Source organism: Nipponia nippon, unplaced genomic scaffold, assembly GCF_047370975.1.
Source record: "Nipponia nippon isolate SJK-2023a ecotype South Korea unplaced genomic scaffold, ASM4737097v1 scaffold_16, whole genome shotgun sequence".
NCBI lineage: Eukaryota > Metazoa > Chordata > Aves > Pelecaniformes > Threskiornithidae > Nipponia > Nipponia nippon.
In genome coordinates, this window is record NW_028262332.1 from 8505135 (window position 1) to 8522559 (window position 17425).

General features: G+C 54.4%; 1 protein-coding gene across 1 annotated transcript; it reads left to right on the forward strand.

The window, feature by feature from the left end:
• The first annotated feature begins 1626 nt into the window (after positions 1-1626).
• On the forward strand, positions 1627-16254 carry DBH (dopamine beta-hydroxylase). The gene is made up of 12 exons (XM_009476991.2): positions 1627-2007; positions 4339-4485; positions 5894-6151; positions 7579-7755; positions 8201-8303; positions 9824-9990; positions 10726-10869; positions 10984-11022; positions 12008-12067; positions 12696-12823; positions 13439-13598; positions 16120-16254. Exons 1-12 carry the CDS (start codon positions 1627-1629, stop codon positions 16252-16254), a joined length of 1899 nt encoding a protein of 632 aa, XP_009475266.2.
• Positions 16255-17425: the final 1171 nt, after the last annotated feature.

Consider the following 17425-nt stretch of genomic DNA (forward strand, 5'->3'; position numbering starts at 1 on the left):
CCTTGGAGCTGCCGGGGCAGGAGGCTGAGGAGGGCTGAGTTCTGTTCCCATGACAGTTATTAACCAAAACCGTAATTTTCCACCTGGAAAAGTAAATTGAGTCCCTGAGGTGCCCTCCACAGGCAATACCTGCCCGTGGGGCATTTTGGAGGAGGATAGGAGGAGGTCGTGCTCCCCAGCAGTAAGACGCTTCCTTGCTGCAGTCCCTGGTAGCTGCCTCCTCCAGCCATCACGGCTGAGTCTGTTCACACTCCCCGCGTCCTCCCAAGCGCTCCAATGAACAATACGGCACGCTGCTCATAATGTGCCCTTCGTTCTAATGTTCTTCCTTGATTTCTCTGAGCATTAACAAGCTGGGGTGAGTCTGCTCTGGTTTGTACCCTTTCTGTCCCCGGCTGCTGGGAGTCTGTGGGGCTGTCTCCAATGCTGGGGTGCATGGGAAACACCCTGTGAGATGCCAGGACCCCAACTCAGCACTGCCAGGCCAGCTCTACCCTGCTAAAATAAACCCTTGCAGCATTTTCCTGGAGGTGTGATCACGATTACATGTAAAACTATTATTAACAGGTTAAAAAACGAATGGAGGCTGAGATGGGAGGAGAACAGCCATCTCCCACACTGTCTCCGGCTGAGCTATCGGGCTGGCTCACTGGAGCAAAAGGCACTGTTGCCACCACCCAAAACACAGGAAGGACATGTCCTCTCCTGGGACCCTCCCTTTGGACCTGCTCTGACACCCATGAGAGCTCCAGCAAACGACACTGCAGTCAGCTGGGAGAGGTTCATTTTAAACTCAGCAGTGACTAAAGGACTGCGGGGCTCCAGGTCGCTTGACTCGGCTCAGCTTTCGGCAGCATCTCATGCAAACATGTCCCCAGGGAGGCCAGCCTCCAAAAATAAACAAACACAGAAACGGCTCCCCGGGCTTCGTGCCATTGGCGGGGCCTCTGGGAGGGAATGTGCAGCTGGACGGGTCCCCACAGTGCAACCCAGACCTTGGCAGAGCCCGAGCACCACGTCGCAACAGGGTTGGGGGGAGCTGAGGGGTCCCCAGCGTGCGCTTGGGCCAGCTGACCTGCAAGCCATGGACCTGCCTGGTTACTCAGAGGAGCAAAAAGAAAACGGGGATGCACACAGTGATACCCTGACATGCACCCAGCAGAGCGTGGGCAGGGAGCGGGACCAGGATTCTGTGTCCATCAGGCAGCTGACCCTGGGATTTCACCCCTCCTGGTCTGGCCACCTTTTGGGTGATAAGTGATCCCAGGCTGGGGGGCTGGGGCTGGAATGCTGGGGTTATCCCGGAGCTTTCGCCCTGCAGAGCTGGGTGAGAGGCACCACAAGCAGGGCAGAACACATCCACGCAGGGCTCAGCAAGAGCAGCTTGTGAGCAAACAGACCTTTCCAGCCACTAGGGAAGATTTAAGAGCGAATAACATCAGCCCAGTCGAATTCAATTGCTATTGATAATGTCCATGTGCAATTAGAGCCAATTAAGGGGAGGCAGTGAATGACAAGTGTTTGGCCAGGAGGTGGGGGGGTCAATACAACAATCCAATTTCCCAACAACCAAATGCAATTAAAGAGTATCGCTTACCCAGCTTGCCCAGGAGGGCCAGCGCATAAATGGGCGAAGCCAGGCGCAGGGGTGCCGTCCTGCCCAGCATGCAGACCTCCGGGAGCAAGCCCTGCCCCTGCCCCAGCTTCAAGCTGCGGGAAGTGGCATCCATGTACTTCACCATGATCGCGGTGTTCCTGGTCATCTTGGTGGTGGCCCTGCAGGGCTCAGTGCCGCACAGGAGTGATTTTCCCTACAAGGTGCCCCTTGATCCCCAGGGGCTGCTCGAGCTCTCCTGGAACGTCAGCTATCCTGAGCAAGCTGTGCATTTCCAGCTCCTCGTCAAGGACCTGCAGTTTGGACTCCTCTTCGGGATGTCGGACAGGGGCGAGTTCGAGAACGCGGACCTGGCTGTGCTCTGGAACGATGGGCACAATTCCTATTTTGGGGTGAGTCGCTTGTGTGTTTGCATGGCTGCTTTTGGGGTTGCCTCCCCGCGGGTGAATCTGGTTCGTGGTTTGAAAGAGTGGGGCTGGCCCAGGGCACAGCGCACGCTGGACCACTCCCGCTGCTCAGGTGCAAGTGGTCCCGAAGGGCTTGGACGTTTCTATCCCAGAGGGAACCACAGATCAGGTCTACGCTATAGGTTTGGCATAGGATCTTAAACGCAAAGAGAAAAGAATAAATAGAGCAGCACATCAGCAAGGCTGAGTGGAACCAAAACCTGGGTGTCCCTGCTATGCCTAGCCGCCAAGAGCTCCAATGGGTGGTTGTACAGACCAGCTCACACTCACATGCACGCACACACATGCGGGATGTGGCAACAACTCGGTTCACCTGTGCGCTGCTCTCAGTCACGTTAAAAATTAACTGCAGCTCCCGTTAATGACTTTGAGACAGAGCAAAAGTTACCAGCCACAAAGGCTGCTCCTGCCAGCACCAATAACCCGGCTGCGAGGTGCGTTCGACGCTATCGCAGAGATCAGCGGGACACGGGAAAACACAACCTGACGGCTGCCTGCCAGCGGCGCGGCGTTATCAGAAATTAAACATGCAAATGTATTTGGGTGGTATGGAAACGCCTGGTGGTAGCAGATGGGAGGGAACTCATTTCTAATTTTGCTGTTTGATTTTGCTACTGCAAATCGCTGTCCTTTCTGACACAGTCCGTTTGTCCAGGTTCTTGTCTGGTTTGTCTTTCCACCGGGGCTGCAGTTACAGTCACTACCCCTCTGCTCTCCGGCAGCTGCCTACCCCCAGACCACCACGTTAGGCTTATTGCAATTGCGCTTGGCTGCAGAAAGCAATTCACATTTTTCCCTGCGTGAGGCTTTCCAGTAAGTTAAATTTTACCTCTCTGCTTACTTCAAATTAACCATAAAATACATTCTTTCACAATCAGCTGCAATGTGATCTGCAGTGTAATGAAAGGATGAAAAGGAGGGCTTATTATCTATGCTGTTTTCCTGCTAATTACCAGCCATTCAGGATGTGTGGTGGCTCGAACGCTACAGTATTTCACAGCATCATGTTAAAAACCCATAAAGGATCATTTCTAATCTGCCTTCACGTACTCACTGAAAGACAAACAGCGATGAATTAAACACCGGGCAGCATTTGGCCTTTCTCTTTCTGGTGGTGCTGCACAGCATCCTGCAAGGAGATTTCTATAAATCTCTCCAGTCCTGGTTTTCTCTCTCCCAGCAGCCTTTCTTCTGGGTAAGTACGTCAGCTGTTTAAAAGATACAAATTTGCTTAACCCCCCCATGTACTATGAGATTAATTTGCACACCATACTCCTATGAAAACAAATGTCATGCTAGCTTCATGTAACTGATTTTACTCTCCCCCTCTAAGGACAATATGTTCTCGAAATATCACTCCATACTTCTGGCTGAAATGATGCCAAGATGCTTTATTCTTTTTCTTCTCTTTTTTCCCCGAGGATAAGAGAACCAATGCCACTTGTGTACGTACAGCGGGGTACTTCTTAGGCGCCTTTTCTCAGTAAACAAAAGATATCAACGGGAGATGCAAAAGATCAAGAAAGCAACACCGTTCAAATCCAAATTATTGCAGGATTTTATACTCCAAACCTTCAAATCCTTAAGCACAGGAGTAACCTACTGCTTTGCTTCTTACTGTGGCTTTGTCACCGTCGTTAACAGCGAGCAGTTTTTGGGAGGCCTTGCTGGGCTGCCGAAAAATCTGGTGACAACAAATTTAGGATTTTGAAGAAGGGTAGCAATTTCTAGGGCTGACACTACAGCCCAGCAAGGGTCTGATCTTAAATTGCAAGCAGCTGGTTTGTGACAAGGGTCTTGGAAAGCACATCACCTGCCCAGAAGGTCCCCTCAGCCAAATGCACCCAAAACACGGCACAGACTGACACAACACCTTCCTGTGTCCCTGCAGGCTTTCCTCCCCCGGCGGGCTTTCCCCCAGTCGCATCTCAACTTGTAAAGGTCTTTCTGCAAAATATTAATACTGGGTCACGTACTTCACAGGTCTGCCAGTGCCCACCCCTGTGCCACCACCAAGGTCTCATGGCAGGGGCCGTGCCAGCACGGCTGTGCCCGTGGGCTGCTGGAGGGGGCCATGGGGCAACCAAACCACAGGCTCCCTCCACCTCCAGGACACGGAGGGTGAACCAACTGGAGGGTGAACAGAAGGAGGACCTCCCGACCCGCGGTACTGCTGGAGGTCACTGCCGTGGGCTCCTCAGGCTGAGCGGGGCCAGTGGAGCCTCCCGACTTAGCGAGGTGCTCTTCCTCCCACAGGATGCCTGGAGCGATGCCAAGGGGCAGCTCCACATGGACTCGCAGCAGGACTACCAGCTCCTCGGGGCTCGGAGGGCTCCTGAGGGGCTCTACCTCCTCTTCAGAAGAGCCTTCAGCACCTGTGACCCCAAGGACTACCTTATAGAGGTATGGCATCGCCCTCACCCTGCTATAGCACTCCCCAGCCCCATCCCAGCCCTGGGGCAGAGCTCCAAACCCCAACCTGCATGGTTATACCTGACCTGTGTTTTGTTTTGGGGAGAGCATCAGGCATGTGCGCTGTCTAGGGCAGAGAGGAAGCGTGCTACAAATGTCAGCCCTGGGACATGAGTAATGTTTGGCACAATCTATTTACAACCCCTTATAAACCTCTATAAAGTGTAGATTTTTAGCTCGTTTGCATCATCTGCTCCTGTTAAGCATGTGTTAGGTCTATATAAATACCCTCCCGCATCACTCTGGTTTGCAGTCTGGAGCCAACTGTTTGGAGTGTTACAAAGAGGTGTTGGTGTTGTTCAACAGGAGGCAAAGAGGAGGGTTTTGGCAGGAGCCAGAGCAAAGGGACAGCAAATAGAGCCGCTGCAGTGTGCTCGTGTGTGATTTGGTGAAGTCTCTCCTGGTCTGCACTCATGACTCCCCTGCCAGACAGGATTTGGGGGAAATGTTCCCAGTGGGGATGTCGAAGAGCTTTAGGGTCTCAGCCATGGGCCCCGGGTGCGGGCAGGAATCAGCACTGGGCTCGTTTCAGATGGTGGGCAGCATGTTTTAAAGCCAACGTGGGCACAGGGCATCCTTGAGTTTTTGTTGCTAGTTTTCAAAAGCTTGTCTTGTGGTGAGAAACGTCTACTGTCTGCCAAAATATGGAGAGCCCTGGATGAAAAAAATTTGTGTGTGAACTGAATAAAGACTTGCAGGTCTTTATTCTCTGATCCTTTAAGAGAAAATTATTCTCTTTTCCTTTCTTCCTTATCTCCTGTCCAGAGCTCACTGGGTTCAGCAGCACCTTCCTTGCTTGCAGCAGACTTTCAGCAGAGCTTCTCGCAGTACCCCCCGACAGAAACTGGGAGAAAGGGAGGATTTCAGGGAGCAGCTTTGTTTCTGCTCTTCCTCCCCAGGCTGCTGCCTGTGGCCATTGCTGGGGCTGGGCTGCAGGGTGGGATGAACCCTGAACTGATGTGGTTGGCCCAGCCTGGAGCTCAGGGCTCTGGAGAAGCAGAGAGGAGATGTTAGCCTTACGGGTAGGGCAGAGGTGTGAGGGTAATAGCATTAACTTCTTAAGTTTAAAAGTGATGCCACCTAGGGAAAACTTTTCAGACTCTCCCAACTGGTAGGGAATGCTCTGTGATCACATCAGCCAAAGAAATGCCCCGAAATCTACAGTTGTTCTGCGACAGCCCAGCAAAGTGAGCTACTGGTGAAGTCAGGGTGGCTTCCCATCTGGGGATGGGTCAAAAGGCCCATTCCTGGATTCATGCCACCAATACTAGTGCTAGTAGTCCCTGCAGTTCATGTTCCTGCATTAAAAACTACCTGATATACTTTGTTCTCGCTTCAGGATGGCACTGTGCACCTTATCTATGGGATCCTGGAGAAACCGGTCCATTCCCTCCAAGCCATCAACATCTCTGCCATCCACAGGGGACTGCAGAGGGTGCAGCTGCTAAAGCCCAACATCACCGTCCCTGAACTGCCCAGTGACATGAAGACCATGGAGATAACGGCCCCTGATGTTGTCATTCCCAGCCAGGAGACAACCTACTGGTGTTACATGGCAGAGCTCCCAGACGGCTTCCCCAAACATCACATTATCATGGTAAGAGGCAGGAGAAGAGGGTTGCTTTCCCTGGTGCAGATCAGCAATCGCGTTCACGTTCAGCCATTCTGCAAAGTCCACCTCTTCTCTGTCCTTTCACAGGGAGGCTTTCAGACCCATATGTCTTCCCCAACATGGTACCAAAACATCTCCTAGAGCCATCCCAGCAGCCTGTAGCATCCTCGTGTCTCCTAGAGAACCCAAAATCAGAAGTTTCTCAGCAGGAGGTGGCAGGGTGCTGACTTTCCACCTGGCACATGAAGCAAGTACCAGGGCAGGCTCAGAGCTGACCCCCTGCAGAAGGCAGAGCTGTAGCCATCACGGACAGACCCGTGGCAGGATTATGGCACACAATGAGCCACAAGGAATATATAAACATGGGAAACAAAGGAACAGGGCTGGTGAGAGCAGGGCAGAGCAAGCCAGGATATGAACTACTTCTAAAAGATTAGGCATATTCAAAAAAAAAAAAAAAAAAAGGGTTACAGACATAAATGCAACTTGTGTGCATTGCCGAGACATGTTGCACGTGCTTGGGTCCCCCCCTCCATGGGAGAGGCAGAAACCTGCAGGCGGCCTAGTGCCGGGGAAAGGCAGGCATAACGCCAGTCCGACTGCCCGTCACGAGCTGCTGGGAGAGCATCGCCCCAGCAGGCGCGGAGGTGGCTCGGCAGGTGACCTGGCACACCCAGAGTCAAAATCACACCACGGGGAGAGGGAAAAGCCTGACACACGAGCCTAAGCGAGTGCTTAGCGATTTATAGGGGAGAGACGGCGTTGCAAGGGAAAACTCAGAAGGAGGATTTTCTCTCCGACAGATGGTGTGAAATGAATCATCTGTGTGTAAGTAAAAAGTGCGTAACTCCTGATACCTTCCCGCTGCTGCAGATCATTTCTACAGCTGGCGCTTTTAGCCAGAGCCATTCCTCAGGCTTATTTGAAGTCCCTCTTTCTACCCCAAAGCCCACTCCCCGTGCCCCGAGCAGCTGTTGGCTAGAAATGAAACCCAATAGCTGCAGGCAGAACTACCGCAACATGGCCAGGATCCTCTTTAGGAAAAAGCAACGTCCCCAGGGTCACCTCAGCCCTGCAAAACTGGCAAAGGAGTCAGTCATCACAAAGCAGACCAAACTCTTCTGCTGATCAGGTGCATCTGTTGCTGGAGAAGGGATGAGATGTTTCTCTGTGGGTTCTGGTGGACTCCGAGTTGGTCCCAAAGCCAACCAAGAGCTTTCGGTCCGTGGTGCCTTCTGCCCAGAGCAATCTTCTCTCCCCATCACATGGCAGAAGCTGTCTCCCATTCAGTAATGGATAGCAGACATACCTGCCTTGGGCTCCTTGTGGAGCCTGCGCAGACAGCAGCCCCCGGGGATGGGCTCTCAGCAAATGGTCTTAATGTGTCCTCCTTCTTGGACACTACTTTGCAGTACGAGCCAGTGATCACGGCAGGCAATGAAGCCCTGGTCCACCACATGGAAGTCTTCCAGTGCGCTGCCGAATTTGACAGCTTCCCCCATTACAACGGGCCCTGTGATTCCAAGATGAAGCCAGACCGGCTCAACTACTGCAGGCATGTTCTTGCAGCGTGGGCCATGGGAGCACAGGTGGGTGCAAGATGGGACCCACCGCCCTGGGTGAAAGCTTTGCTCCTAGGTGCTTTCCTGCTGACTCCCAACCCTTCCCAATGCCATCTTGGGATCGCCCCATGCAGGCTGCCCCAACCCCGGTCTCTGCTGGGATTTGTGTCCAGCCCTGTCCAAGCTCCCCCCAGACGTGTCTGAGTTTCCACCTCACCCCAGCCCACCTCCTTGGTGCCATAAATCGGTGTGATGCCCCTACTCAGTAGTTATGCCGTTGCACATGCATGCCGGCATGCGAGACACCTTTGGAAGCAAGACCAGCTCACCAAGCACAACCAAGAGCACAAGTCATGCCCCTCAGCCCACGGTGGGGGTCAGGATTATGCCCACACATTTCCCTTAGCCTTTTCAGCCTTGTCCCCAGGAAAGCCAGTCCACCAGTCTCCTAACACCCTCCCTCTGCTTCCAGGCTTTCTACTACCCCGAAGAAACAGGTCTTGCCTTCGGTGGCCCGGGCTCCTCCAGATATTTGCGCCTAGAGATTCATTACCACAATCCCCTGGTGTTCAAAGGTGAGTGGGTGCGTGGCAATGCCGGTGCCTCCCCAGCGAGGCAGTGGCAGGAGAGCTGGGTAAACGCCGGGCATGGCCACCCTGCCAGGGAGGGCTTCATGCAGAAGAAAACTTGGCCAAAATCATAGCCCAGTTTGCAGCTTTCTGGAGACCTCATGGTCCAGATCTGCATTAGTGGGAGGAATATATTAAATCCCCACCATGCTGCTGCCTTTCTGATTTCAGCAAAGTCATCCTCACCAGAGGGTGGACCCCATCCTTGTCATGCCCAGCACTGGGGAGGGAGGCTTGGGAGCCTGCAGCCTCCCCAGACAGAAAAGTGCCCCTACACATCGTTCCTGCAGGGCGATGGTCCAAGGCAACACCATTATTTAGCTGGGTTGTCACAGGGTGTCCCCCCAATTTTTGTGCAAGGTGGTGGTGGTGGGTCTGAGCTCAAAGCCAAGAGCAACAGCGGTGCCGAAGTCACCAGAGAGACAGCACCAGCCCGACTGGGGATGGGGGAATTTAGATGTTGTTTTACTGGTACTCCTGCTTCAATAACATTGTCAGGAGACACATTAAAAAAAAAAAAAAAAAAGGATTCCAAACAACCCAGTTTCTTCATTTACATAAAAACAAGTAGCTTCTTGACTACCCAAGTATATTTTTAGGAGACCAGAACATATGTACTGTAGATCAATCATAGCACATTCGGCAACTCGAGAAGAAACATGTCTATAAATACGGAGCTCACGTCTTTCATAATTTATCTGCTTTTGCATGTTAACCAATAGTGTCTCCCTCGTTATTCTTATCCCTGGGTGGGCTCCAGCCCAGAGACAGAGGGTTCAAATCCAGCCTGAACCCCTCCTAACCTACTGAACCTGCCCTCTCCCTTTGCTCACAAAGCTGGGTGGCAAACGACAGCCAGAGCTTGGCTTTGCATCTCAGCAGAGCTCGCTGCTGCCTCTGCCTGCCCTGTGGGCAGCATCTGCCAGGGCACACCATGGGCACAGGGTCTTCTCCAGCTCCCACCAGCTCCTTGGGGGAGGTTAAATGGAGCAATCTCAAATGCAAGAGAGACCAGAAGCTTCCCAAATGCAAGGAGTACTTGTTCCATATACATTTCTCCTCCTGCCAGGTCCCCCATAACAGCATGGCCTTAGTTATTTGGACGTATCAGTTAAAGATGCAATGACCCATATTTCTGAGGGAGTTCTCCAAAGCGCCCTGTGGTCTGTCCTCCTCCTTTGGGCTCTCCAAAGGCACTACTTACCTCTTGGGAGCAATTCAGCCTCAGGTCAGTGACCTCACTAGGGGACCAGATGTGTTTGGGGCTGCTCAGTAAAGACTTGCATGAAAATATCTAGGATTTAAAACCAATTAGAATTGCACACATGAAGAAAACTGTGAGCAAGAGGTTGGAGCACCTCTCCCCACACCCACTGCAGCACAGCACCATTTTTCATGCCTGACCTTGTCCTGGCAGCCATCACTTCTCCCGCGGTGACTTGCAGCCTTGTCCTCTCGCCCGCCAGGTCGCCGTGACTCCTCAGGAATCCGCCTCTACTACACAGCCACCCTGCGACGCTACGACGCTGGCATCATGGAGCTGGGCTTGGTCTACACGCCAGTGATGGCCATTCCCCCAGGCGAGGACGCCTTCATCCTCAGGGGGTACTGCACTGACAAATGCACCCAGCTGGTGAGTGACCATCCTCGCCGCCCCGGCTTCGCCTCGGAAAGAGAGGTTGCAAATGGTTTTTCCGAGGTTCCAGGCAGCAGTGATACGGCACCGAGCTCTGGGCTCCCAATTCCCAGTTTTAAACTCCCTGAACCCCTTACCATGAGGTTGTGTTAGAAAGAAAAAATCTGTGGTGTACAACAAACAGTGAGCAGCTGGTTGGGATGCGCTGCATCCCCCTCAAAGCAGCTCTTCTGGGGAGCCATCTGCTCCAGCTCTCTGGGGTACCATTCCCATAAAACTCACCGCTGAGCTGGCTGTGCCCCAGCGGCGCTTCCCCCACGGAGATGGGAAGATTGGCCTCTGCTTCCAAGGAGCTCGCCAAGAGCTCTCTCAAATATGTTTTCAAATTGCCCACCCTGCTCTCAAGAAAGTTTTAGTGGACATTTTTGCAGGGCCTACCCAAAAGGAATCATTTGTGCCACTGCTAAGGAATGCAAGGAAGCAAGCAGCATCCAGCTCAGCTGCTCCTGCTGACCTAGGGCGCAACAGTGCATAAACTGGATTTGGCAGCAGACTGAGCTTCCGTCCCTCCGCAGGGAACTCGCTTCTATACTGTCCCAAGGGCACAGCAATCCCCAAACCCCCGTGTGGGAGCCAGCACAGGGAAGCTGGTCCCAAGCACACAGCAAGGGGATGCACGGGAGGGGAGGTGGATGGGGTCAGGTACGGAGGCTTGAGCCGTCCTTCCCCCAGGCTCTGCCCGCTGCCGGCATCCGCATCTTCGCCTCCCAGCTCCACACTCACCTGGCAGGAAGAAAAGTGGTGACAGTGCTGTCCCGGGACGGGAGAGAGCGGCAGGTTGTGAACGCCGATGGTCACTACAGCCCTCACTTCCAGGTACAGGGGTCTGCAGGGGCAGCAGCGGGGTCCCGGCTGGATGTCACCCATGGTGCTGCCCTGGGCACAGCACCACGGCATTGCTCTGACGCGGCCCCTTTCCTTCCCTCCCAGGAGATCCGCATGCTGAAGGAGGTGGTTGCCGTTTTTCCAGTGAGTGGCTCCAAAAACCGTGGTGGCTTCCAAATAGTTCAAGACCTTCCCCTGACCCTGCAGCCCTGAGAGCCCTGACTCCTTTACACCGCCTCATCCCCTCCACCGCCACCAGCCCCTGCCCACACACAGGCACCCGCTGCCATCTGGGACCAACCGGGGGGACTGCAGGAGGACACAGTCCCCATGGTCCCTGGGTCGTATCTGCCACCTCCTCACAGGATGCCTTGGGGATGCCAGGGCCCATCTCATGTGGCACGAAACCAGTGTGTGGGCAACTGTGCCAGGAGCTAAATTAAGCATCTAATTTAGCTGGGCTTCCTCTAGCAGAGGGGGACTCCTCGGGGGGCGAGGGCGAACTGTGCATGCACTGGAGGTGCCCTCTCCCTCCTTGCTTGATGGAAGGAGAGGAAGAGATTCAGCAATGAATGTGGTGGGATTGGGCAGTAAAACAGAGGCTGAGCGTGCCCTGGGGCTGTACGGGTGAGGAAGGACCTGGCTGCAAAGGCGAGGGCATCGCTGGGAGCCGTCGTGCCCCAGGAGGCTGCTCAAAAGTCTCAGCACCCGTTGAAACCATACCCAGGGCTGTGCTCCCGGGTGTCCCCGCGGGCCCCGGCACCAACCATGGAGGGGGAGGCAGTTGTGCCATCAGGTTGGGTACAGGTTTGGCAATTCAAAGTGTTGCCTAAATGCATTTGTTTAGGTGCTTCAACCCTGCAGAAATTCTTAGAAAGTGAGGAAAGCAGGAAACACCATCCCTGGAATACGGCCCTAGGGAATCTCCCCAGGGGATGCAAGTTTAGCAAGTGCTCCTGCGGCATCACGGCTGGCACTGGCAGGGAAACAGGCTGCCTGCGGGCTGGCACCTCTACAGAGAGCAGAGATCTGCTACATTACAAACTCCCCGATCCCCAGATTTGCTGATCGGAGAGGGGAAACTCTGCACTCTCACACCTACACGTGTCTGTGTTCAAACCCCCCCCAGGGCGATGAACTCATCACCACCTGCACATACAACACGGAGGACCGGAGCCGAGCCACCGTGGTGAGTGCGGGGGTGAGCTCACCTGCCCGCCTGGGGCTGGCCTCTGTTTGCACCCCAGGGCTGGGGGCACCCGCAAAGTGGGCACCTGCATGAACCCGGGCTGAATCACAGCCAGAAACCAGAGGGAGGGTGATAAAGAAGCGAGCCCAGAAGGCTCTGCTGCCTGCAGCGGGGATGTTAAGGTGCTAATTGAGAAGTAGCATGTGTCACTCTAATTCCCATCACAAACTGTTCCACTGGGGATTAATTGTAATTAAAGAGAAGTGGCGTTTTTTGACAGTGCATGTTATTTTCTTACATAGGCAGCAAAAAAAGAGCCTGTCAGAGGTACCATCAACAGGGACAAAGCTAAATATAGCAGAGGTATTATAGGAAATCTGCATTTTAATGTAAGCCACACGATCTAGCCTGAAAGTCTGTCCTTGCATAAAAGGTGGATGGGCAGATGAGCAGAGTGCAACTGATCCCATGCCTCTGAAGGGGTGCATGTATATAAATATATACGTGTGTGTGTGTATGGGGTGTGAGCTTTGTGCCTTTGCAGCCCCTCTGCCCTCCCCGCTGCCTGCGCAGCCCTGGCACGGCAGAGCTGGACACCGCTGCCAGCGCGTTTGTGTCTGTGCTGCAGGGCGGGTTTGGCATCCTGGAGGAGATGTGCGTGAACTACGTGCACTACTACCCCCAGACGCAGCTGGAGCTGTGCAAAAGCGCTGTGGATCCAGGCTACCTGCACCGATACTTCAACCTCGTGAACAGGTACAGAGCCCCTGCACAGTGGTGCTGAGGGGAGAGGGAGCATTGCAGACCCCGGTGCTAGTAACACTGGCAAAAAGTTTAAAAAGTGGGGTATGAGGCGCTGGCTGTGCAGTAGGTATGCAGGGGCACTCAGGCAGTGCGGGTTTCAGGAGCCGTGGCTGTGTGCTGGAGCACAGTCCTGCCCTCCCCTGCCCTCCCAGCAGGCAGCCAAACCCAGGGCTTTAAGGATAGCTCTGTAGTGAGAACTGCCAGGACAGGAGAGCAGTCCCGGGGAGCGACTTCCCAGCAAGAGTCAGTGCATGGCCAAGTGCTTATATGCAAAATACTTCTTAAAACCCAAGGCAGACGCCAAGCATCCCTGCCAAAGAAGCAGGCTCATTGACCCATGGTGAGAGGGGCGAGATGCTGACCTTGCACGCGGTGTCCTACTCACGGGCCGGCCGGCTGGCCCCAAGTCTTCCCCCGCAGGTGCTGGCTGCACTAGGCTCTCCCTGCTCCCAGCGCCGACTTCGGAGCTGTTCCAGGCCAAGCTTTAGGCAGGGAGGAATTAGACACATCCAGCGCTGAAAGGGGACAGCGCTGCTGCATTTCAGCGTGGCATTTCTCCTGCCCCAGGTTTAACGACGAGGAGGTCTGCATGTGCCCGCAGGTCTCCATCCCGCAGCAGTTTTTCTCCGTCCCCTGGAACACGTTCAACAGAGACGTGCTGAAATCCCTCTACGGCTTTGCCCCGATCTCGATGCACTGCAACAAATCCTCAGCCATCCGGTTCCCGGTACGTATAGCTTCACAACCAAAGCGTCACAGCAAAACTCCTGGCTGTAGGTAAAAAACAGCTTGGCAGAGCTGTGCCGCAGGGTGACCCCGATGAGAGGAGTCAGGTCGCCGGTGCTCAGGACACGGCTGTACCCGGCGGGCTCAGGGCAGGGAGCTGGAGCTGCCTGGGGAGCCCCAGCATCAGCAGGACACTGAGCTCAGCCCAAACGTGGCGCTTAAAACAATACGGCACAAGCCCGCTGCGGATGTCCTCGGCCAGATTCAATTAGGAGATGCATTTGCATAAAGCAATTCTGAGGCTGCTTTTGCTGAGCGTTAAAGCAGGGCTAGCTCCAGAACCGAGGAGAAACGTGAGGTGGTTTTTAGGATTTTGGCAAATTACATCAAATCCCAGCAGAGCGAGCTCATTACACACAGAATCTGTGCAGTCTCCAAACGCAGCGATCCAGCAAAACGTGAAGGATAAAGGGCTGTGAGATCTTTAAAGAAAAACCAGGCCCAGTGATGATTGTCATGATGATGATGGTGATGAAGATATAAGACCACTGGTGGTCCCTATCACCATCAGCTCCCCACACCATTTATCAGTGTAATAAACTCACATGATACGCTCTTTCTGGATCCAGTGGTATCCACTACAGCACCGGAGGATGCCGAGGTGATTGCAGGGAAGACCATCAGCTTTCTGCCCCGGTAAAACCCCTTTAGCAAAGTCTGCTCTGGAGGGGGCAGAAACCTTTCCAGTTCCCTGGAACTGGAGAGCCGGCACCTCTCAGCCATGCAGAGCTCCACTGCAGGGACAGAAGTGGCACAGAAGTTTTGTCCAGCAGCAGAATTATGAATTAAACCTTTTCATTACGGCCCAAGCAACTCTCTAGATTTCAGAGGGGTCTGGGGAGCAATCAGGAACAGGCTCGAGCAGAGCAGAGTCGATGCCGGCACAAAGTGGGTCATGAGCATCACAGCGAGGACGAAGGAGCTGAGCTGCCCCTCCTGCTCTGCTGGTGTTTTCAGAGCGAGCCTGATTTTAAGACATCTCATTTATTCCACACTGTTTCCGCCAAGAGAAAAGCACCAGCTTCTAATTAAGCTTGTGTTTTTGTGGTTCAGCAATCCCAAACTTGATGAGCTTTCTGGAAGGATTGAGCAAAATCTCAAGGTAACGCTTGTGAGTGGCTGCGGGGATGTCGCTGTCCCCGAGTCTCCTGCACCTGCCAGGGCTCACAGTGAACTCTCTATACTCTCTACATTCAGATCTCCACTCAAAAGCACTGAAAATAACAACTATCGAGACACTCCAAAGACCTTTGATCTACCCCAAAAGCAGGGTGCTGGCGAGGTGCTAGCACAGGTTTGGGAGATGTTGGCAGGACAGGCTGCTGCAGCAGCTGGGTCTGGGCCCTGGAGCAGGTGCACCCTAAACATGCTTAACTGCTTTCTTAAGCCATAAGGATACAGCAAAATAGTTGTTTCTCCAGCTGGTGCTTCCCTGCAATGCTGTCGCCTCCCCGGTCGCTCCCTGTGTGCTTTGGGAGGGACCCTCCATCCCCCTCCACCTTTCCCCAGGGTTTTCCTGGTGCCGGTGCAGGCTCCGGCCCATTTCGCTTGACATACTACGAGAAATTTCATCTGAAAACATAAATTCAACTTTCATCTTCTCGCTGATGACTCATGGCTCTACCTCTCCTCTCCAGACCTCCCTCCTCCTGCTCACGCTGCAGCTCAGCCTCTTGCTGATGTTTCCGCATGAGCGCGCAGCCGGCAGCCAGACTGTTGCAGCGCTGAACCAGAGCTCAGCCCAGCCTGAGTCCCCCTTCGCCCTCGCAGCCCCTGCCCATGGCTCACCCGGCCACTAACCCGGACCAACATATCACATCTGAGCGAGATCCTGCCCGGCGGGCTCAGCTCTCGGCACGGTTTGACTCCAGCAGATTGCTCCTTGCAGGGGCCATCCCCAAGACAAGGTGCCCCCATGCATGCAGAGAGCTGGGGGTTTTGTCCTGGCCACGGTCACCTTCAGCCCTGATGGCTGTGACAGCCCTTCCCCAGCTCTGCCCCGCAGCACCTCATCCAGGCTGCTGCGTCCCTCCCGTTTCGCAGCAGCTGCACATGAAATCTGTGCTGGAATGCTGCAAATGTTGCCTCCAACCAACCTTCCTGCCGATACCTGGTAGAGAGCGTTTTTCAGGGCTGGGCTGAGAGCACGGTGGGTCAGTGGGACTCCCTGGTTTGAGTTGTCTCCATCGGATTTGGTGCGTAACACTTTTTGGGGCGGAAACTCCCTAATTGTGGCGGGTTTGTGCAACGTGGTGCACCGCAGACGTCTGTGCCGGTAAGGGGATGTGTAGGTGCTTCTGCAATACAAATAATTAGTAATGTCTCATAAGAAAACATCATGGTTTGGGCTAAAAACACTTCAAATATTAAAGATCATTTTGTTTTTACAAACAGGGAGAAACACGGAGTCTCCAAGCACCCGAAACCCTGACTTGGTCTCATGGTGCCAATCTCTCTTGCAGGGCGAGTGGGAGAAGCAGCCGCTTCCCACCATCACCGAGAGGCTGCGGGAGCCCGTCCCTCGCTGCCCGCCCGCCCCGGGGCCTCGGCCTGCCGCCCCCGTCCCCCTCAACCTGGACAAGCTCAGGAGGGACTGACCCAATGTCCGCTCCCTCCACCACAACGGAAAGCACCTCCAGGCAGGAGCATCCACAGGGAACGTCGTCCCATCGCTCTCCTGGCATCCCTGCCCGCACAGCAATGCCGGCCGGTGCCCTGGCCCCTGCCTCCAGAGGCAGTTAGGGCTTACGAGCTAGAGTTCAGAAAGTACTCTGGAGATGGAAAGCGCTATATTTAGTGCGTTATTAGCAATCCTGGCTCTGAGTAATGCTGCTTTCCGCCCCCAGAATAATAACGTGGAGGTTTGCTATTGTGTCGAACCCAGCGCAGCCCCGGGGAGGGGGGAAGAAGCCTGTTTTCCCGCAGGGAAACTGAGGCACAGAGCAAAGACCTGCGTGGGAGCAGTGTAGAAGCCTTCCCAGTGCCCCACGGTCCCGTCTAGCTCAGGGCGGCTCCGCGGGCGCTCTCCCACGCCGACACCCGTGGTGGAGACGGATGGAGGGAGGGATGCCGCGACGCCCACCCGGCACTCGCCTCCCCGCTGCAGGGACTGCAGCTCCCTGCCGCGCTCCTCCTCCCGCTCCCCCACGCTGGGGATTATTCGTCTTGACGCCACCAGATGCCAATGGCCGGGAACAAATGATACCTCTGTGCTGGGGTTCAGAAAGGGGGAGGGATGGGGGGAGGGACACGGGGGGGAAAGACAAACCTTTTGTCAGGAAAAATGACTCCATTAAATACCTAAACGTGAAAAAAAAAAAAAGGAAAAAATTGCTTTTTGCTGTTGAGCTCCAAAAGGAAAATACTAAAATACTCAGGAGGAGCAGAGGAAAGGCCAGCAGTGCTGCAGGAGAGCCCATCCGTCCGTCCATCTGTCCGTCCCAGCTGGGTGCCTGCCCCTCACTGCCCTGGGATGCAGGGCAGGGCGGCAGCCGAAACCTGCCCTCCCGCCACCTCGGCTTTAAGGGAAAATCTCAGGTCAGATCACTGCAGATCAGAAAGGCTTTTTCTGAAGCAAAACATTATCCTTACAGGCACGCAGCGGATCCCTGGCTTGGCGGGGAGGCAGCGTGCGTGGTCCCTCATTTATCCCCAGGACAAATGGACAGGACCGCGGCCACCCCCTCCTCTGCCCTCCTCCTGGGCAGCCTCAGGGAGTGCAATCACCTCCTATTCAGAGAAAAAATCATCCCAGTCTTGTTTTTTAAT

Excerpts from the sequence above, each read along its gene's own strand:
- DBH (XM_009476991.2), top strand. The coding sequence starts at position 1,627 with ATGGGCGAAGCCAGGCGCAGGGGTGCCGTCCTGCCCAGCATGCAGACC. Across the intron at positions 6,152-7,578 it reads CCAAACATCACATTATCATG|TACGAGCCAGTGATCACGGC; the intron begins GTAAGAGGCAGG and ends ACTACTTTGCAG. Across the intron at positions 9,991-10,725 it reads CTGACAAATGCACCCAGCTG|GCTCTGCCCGCTGCCGGCAT; the intron begins GTGAGTGACCAT and ends TCCTTCCCCCAG.